Below are 5,570 nucleotides of genomic sequence, written 5' to 3'. Positions count from 1 at the left end.
AAGCAAACATGAGGCTGTCAGCTGGTGGTTTCCTTGCAGAACTGTTCAATCTGTCAAAGATGAGGATGTTCTCATGACTGACGCAGAGGAATAACCATGAAGCAAAAGGTTTGTGCTCAAACAACGGAAGCTGATGTGCTGCTGTACCTTAAATGGGTAGGGATGAACAGGTGCAATAATAAAATATCTGTTTTTAATAAAGTGTTGTGTTTCAATCCTATGATGCATAAACAACATTCCCATCGCCTAAGTGCATATTACAGTATATTCATGCAATCATTATATTTGGCACACACACACACACACACACACACAAATGCATGCACACAGCTGCAAAAGCATGAAAACAGTGCCATCTACTGTACAAAATTGTATCTGTGATGTTTTAAAGTTAGAAGATAATATTTCTGTATTTTTACAGAGAAATCTAGGAATTCAAAATTGGATGAATATATAGAATTTAAAACCATTAATTCTTCTATATATTGTGAATGTGTCGTCTGGTTTCATGACCCAGAAACAAACCATTTGAAATACCTTGTATGATGACAGTGCATGGGAATAAATGGGAAAAGGCTTTTTCATTTCATGAACACATGACTTAGAATACATCATTTTTATGATTTATTCATAGAGATACACCACAATTCAAATTGGTTGTTTTTCTCAAACATTTTGGGCATACAAGGTTTTCACCCAACAGCAACTATTTGGTCATATACTTCCATGTACTGTAAAAACTGATCTACAGTTTTTAGAATAATCAGTTAAAACAATATTCCTTAGTTTAGGAACAACTTATATATATATAAGCTCTGTGCAGCTCAGGTAGCTCAGATCTGCTAATCAATCTTTCATTGTAAATTTTCATAGAATGGAAAACAGCTATTTTAAGAGTATAACACCAAAAAGCATTTATATACTGCAGGTACCTCAATTTCACCAGCAGGGGGACACAAACTTTAACAAATGAAAGAATGGCAAGTTACACTCCCATAGACCCTCTTTTATCATTAAGAGTGCTGGTGAATCTGTTGACAGTGAGATCCATTGCTCACACAGCATACCAAGTTATGATCGTATTTTCTGGTACAAACAAGATGGAAGCAGAACTCTAAAGTTCCTGGGATTTCTCAATTTCAACTATTTAAACCCAGAGGAAGACGTGAAAGGAAAAATCAGCTTTGAAGGAGATGGCCGTAAATATTCAAACCTCACCATTTCTAATCTCACGTTAACTGACAGCCGATACAGGCTGCTGAACACCTGCAGCCAAACTCTATCAGGCAACAACTGCTAAACCAAGACTTTGGTTTTATGTTTTTTACACAGTTTTGACCTCTGCTGAGGACATGTTTTAGGTTCAAAGTGCAAACAGTTTCAGGTCTAATCCTTGGATGAGCAGTTCACTCTTTCTGACATTGTTGACATTATTCCAGACAAAGCACTACACTGTCACAACAATTTATATCTCTAACTATACTGACAGTTAAATATGAGGCTCTGGTTTCTTCTGTCCTCCAGCACATGAACATCATCATCATCAAACATGCAAACCTCTTCAGCCAGTCAGTGTTACTGATCTGGATTACATGTAATGTACATGGGGGTGATGTACAGTAGGGGGACCTCGAGTTCCACTAATACTCCCATCTACAGTTAGATTCAGGATCACACCACATCACAAAATGCAGTGACACTCCCACCAGTTGCAACATCAAATAGAAGAACACTATGACAGCTCTTTATATCTCTACTATCTAATTAACTAACTATACTGACAGTCATATATGAGACCGGCAGTTTCTGATTTCCAGAACATGGACATTATCATCATCAAACATGGCAACCTCAGCTTGTCAATATTATTGCTCTGGATTACAGGTTAAGTACAATAAGATCAACTCACTATATTACTGAAACCAAGCGGGGAAAAGTTGAAGTTGACCACTGTTTTGAAAAAAACAAACAAAAAAAACAATGTGCTTATAACAATTTGTTTCACCTCTGGTAATGTTATCAACAGGGATGTAACTGATGGGAGTGATTGATGTCACTGTCAATACAGAAGTCGACAGTGGTTTTAAACAAGCTCTATTACAGTATAATTATCTTAATGTATCACTGACTGAAATCAGGAAGGAAAATGTGTATGTTGACCCTGGTTTTAAACAAAAATTTGTTTACAATGAAGGTTTTCACCTTTTTGTAACGTTGTCAACAGACGTATAACTGACGAGAGTGATGTCAAAGAATAAAAATAGAAACGGTCAGTGGTTTTAAACAAGCTCTAAGTGAGTTCAAATATTCACTACTGGTAATTTTTATTGTTATGCACACAGGTCTTATTGATGGGAATGATGTCACCCAGACCTCCATAGTGTGGAAAAACAAGGGTGATGATGCGACTATAGACTGCAATCAAACCAAGGGTGATCTCTATATCCATATGTACTGGTACAGACAACTTCCAGGAGAAGGAATGAAACAAATAGTGTACACAACATCCGCTGGCACAGACTTTGGAAATTTCAGCAGAGAGAAATTCTCAGCCACCAAGCCTGACGCTGCCAGTGGGACTTTCACAGTGAAGAATTTGGCACCAGAAGATAAAGATAAAGGCTTGTATTTCTGTGCTGTGAGTGAACACAGTGATACAGACTTACTGGATAGCTGAACAAAAACCTCAATGCACTGAAGGAACAACTGTTGCCAACTGTATGTGTGTATTATCTCATGTACTGTAGGGGGACCTCGAGTTCCACTAATACTTCCATCTATAGTTAGATTCAGGATCACACCACATCACAAAATGCAGTGACACTCCCACCAGTTGTCATATCAAATAGAGCTAAAAGGTGACAATTCTTCATGTCTCTGTAGCTATACTGACAGTCATCTATGACACTGGCTGTCTCTGACTTCCAGAACATGGACATTATCATCATCAAACATGGCAACCTCATCTTGTCAGTATTACTGCTCTGGATTACAGGTAAATTACAATAAGATCAACACATTGCATCACAGTCTGCAACCAAAGGGAGAAAAGTGTTTTTGAAACAAAAGTATACATACTGTACACAGATTTTTTCACCTTTGGTTACATTATCAACCTTATTGATGGAAGTGATATCCATGAAAAACAGCAGAAGTGGACAGTGGTTTTAAACAATGGTCTATTAAAGTTAAAATTTGAAAAGTTCAAATGTTCACTATTCATAACCTTTATTGTTATGCACACAGGTCTTATTGATGGGAGTGATGTCACCCAGAACCCCATAGTGTGGAAAAACAAGGGTGACAATGCGACAATAAACTGCAGCCACACTAAGGGCGCTCTCTTTTTCCAGATGTACTGGTACAGACAACTTCCAGGAGAAGGAATGAAACAAATAGTGTACACAACATCCGCTGGCACAGGCCATGACTTTGGAAATTTCAGCAGAGAGAAATTCTCAGCCACCAAGCCTGACGCTGCCAGTGGGACTTTCACAGTGAAGAATTTGGCACCAGAAGATAAAGGCTTGTATTTCTGTGCTGTGAGTGAACACAGTGATACAGACTTACTGGATAGCTGAACAAAAACCCCAATGAACTGACAACTGTATGTGTGTATTATCTCACATACTGTAGGGGGACCTCGAGTTCCACTAATACGCCTATCTACAGTTAGATTCAGGATCACACCACATCACAAAATGCAGTGACACTCCCACCAGTTGTCATATCAAATAGAGCTAAAAGGTGACAATTCTTCATGTCTCTGTAGCTATACTGACAGTCATCTATAACACTGGCTGTCTCTGACTTCCAGAACATGGACATTATCATCATCAAACATGGCAACCTCATCTTGTCAGTATTACTGCTCTGGATTACAGGTAAATTACAATAAGATCAACACACTGGATCACAGTCTGCAACCAAGGGGAGAAAAGTGTTTTTGAAACAAAAGTATACACACTGTACACAGATTTTTTCACCTTTGGTTACATTATCAACCTTATTGATGGAAGGAAAAACAGCAGAAGTTGACAGTGGTTTTAAACAATGGTCTATTAAAGTTAAAATTTGAAAAGTTCAAATGTTCACTATTCGTAACCTTTATTGTTATGCACACAGGTCTTATTGATGGGAGTGATGTCACCCAGACCCCCATAGTGTGGAAAAACAAGGGTGACAATGCGACTATAGACTGCAGCCACACTAAGGGCATTAGCTACCCCCAGATGTACTGGTTCAGACAATTTCCAGGAGAAGGAATGAAACAAATAGTGTACACAACACCCGCTGGCACAGGCCATGACTTTGGAAATTTCAGCAGAGAGAAATTCTCAACCACCAAGCCTGATGCTGCCAGTGGGACTTTCACAGTGAAGAATTTGGCACCAGAAGATAAAGGCTTGTATTTCTGTGCTGTCAGTCAGTCCCACAGTGCCACAGTTAACTTACAAAGCTGCACAAAAACCTCCATACTGCAGAGGAATATGAGGTTCTGTCACTTCCTTTCCTGTTAATACTGACAGCTGCAGTTATTAGTCAACCTGCATCACAAGTGTGTTAACATGAACACCAATAAAGTGTTAATATTCAAAAAGTTGTCACACAAGATATACAGGATCGACCAATATTATTCATGATACAGAAGCAAGTGTGCACCATGTTCCATTTACTGTTTAATCATGTTCATATGGATATTTGAGAATCAAGTATAAAGTCGCATTTAAATGAGATGCTAACAGTGAAATGAGCTGGTATTGAGAGTATTGCGCACACAAACTCACTCAACATTGATGTGTGTATAACTGCACAGAGGATTCAACTGATAATGGGTTTTTGAAACTGATACATCAGTCTAACCCAAGATGACACCAGGTTACTGAATCATGTGACACTCCCACAAACTGCTGTACTGAATTTAAAATACCAGCTGCCATTGTAACACCTCCCATTATACAGACTGACAGCCATTTATGTGACTCTGGTCTCTCAATCCATTTTCCTGAGAACGCAATCATGATCAAACCTGATCTGATCAAGCTCTTTGCATCTCTACTCTGTATTATAGGTACTGTACATTTTGAACAAAATTGGCAATGTTTCTGGACAGCTTGGAAAGCATTAAAATGAATTGATTTTTTTCATTCTGTATACACACACACACTGGTGGTACTGTAACATTTGTTCAATTTATCCACACAGGTCTGATTGATGGGAGTGATGTCACCCAGATCCCCCTGCTGTGGAGGGAGAAGGGTGAATCTGCCACTATGGACTGCAATCACACTAAGGACAGTTCTTATTTCCAGATGTACTGGTACAGACAGCTGCCAGGGGAGGGAATGAAGCCAATAGTGTTCAGGACTCCAGACTCCCAACCTCAATATGAAAATGCCTTCAGTGAGGACAAATTTCCAGTCCAGAAGCCCAACGCTCAGACTGGATCTTTGACAGTGAAGAAGCTGCTGCTTGAGGACAGCGGAGTGTATTTTTGTGCTGTGAGTCAACACAGTGATACAGGAGACTTAGATAGCTGTACAAATACCTCACTGTTGGTATCACAGTGA

At 39.0% G+C, this 5,570-nt stretch overlaps 1 gene segment (V, D, J or C); it reads left to right on the top strand.

The window, feature by feature from the left end:
- The first annotated feature begins 5,019 nt into the window (after positions 1–5,019).
- LOC139652143 (T cell receptor beta variable 29-1-like) lies at positions 5,020–5,570 on the top strand. The segment is given in 2 exon segments: positions 5,020–5,071; positions 5,206–5,570. Coding segments are annotated over 2 exon segments (417 nt in total).

The sequence above is a fragment of the Centroberyx affinis genome, unplaced genomic scaffold, assembly GCF_046629955.1.
Source record: "Centroberyx affinis isolate AG114_WGS23_722 - 3 ecotype Tasmania unplaced genomic scaffold, CSIRO-AGI_Caff_v1 ptg001765l_1, whole genome shotgun sequence".
NCBI classification, from domain to species: domain Eukaryota; kingdom Metazoa; phylum Chordata; class Actinopteri; order Beryciformes; family Berycidae; genus Centroberyx; species Centroberyx affinis.
This window is presented reverse-complemented; position numbering and strand designations above follow the sequence as displayed.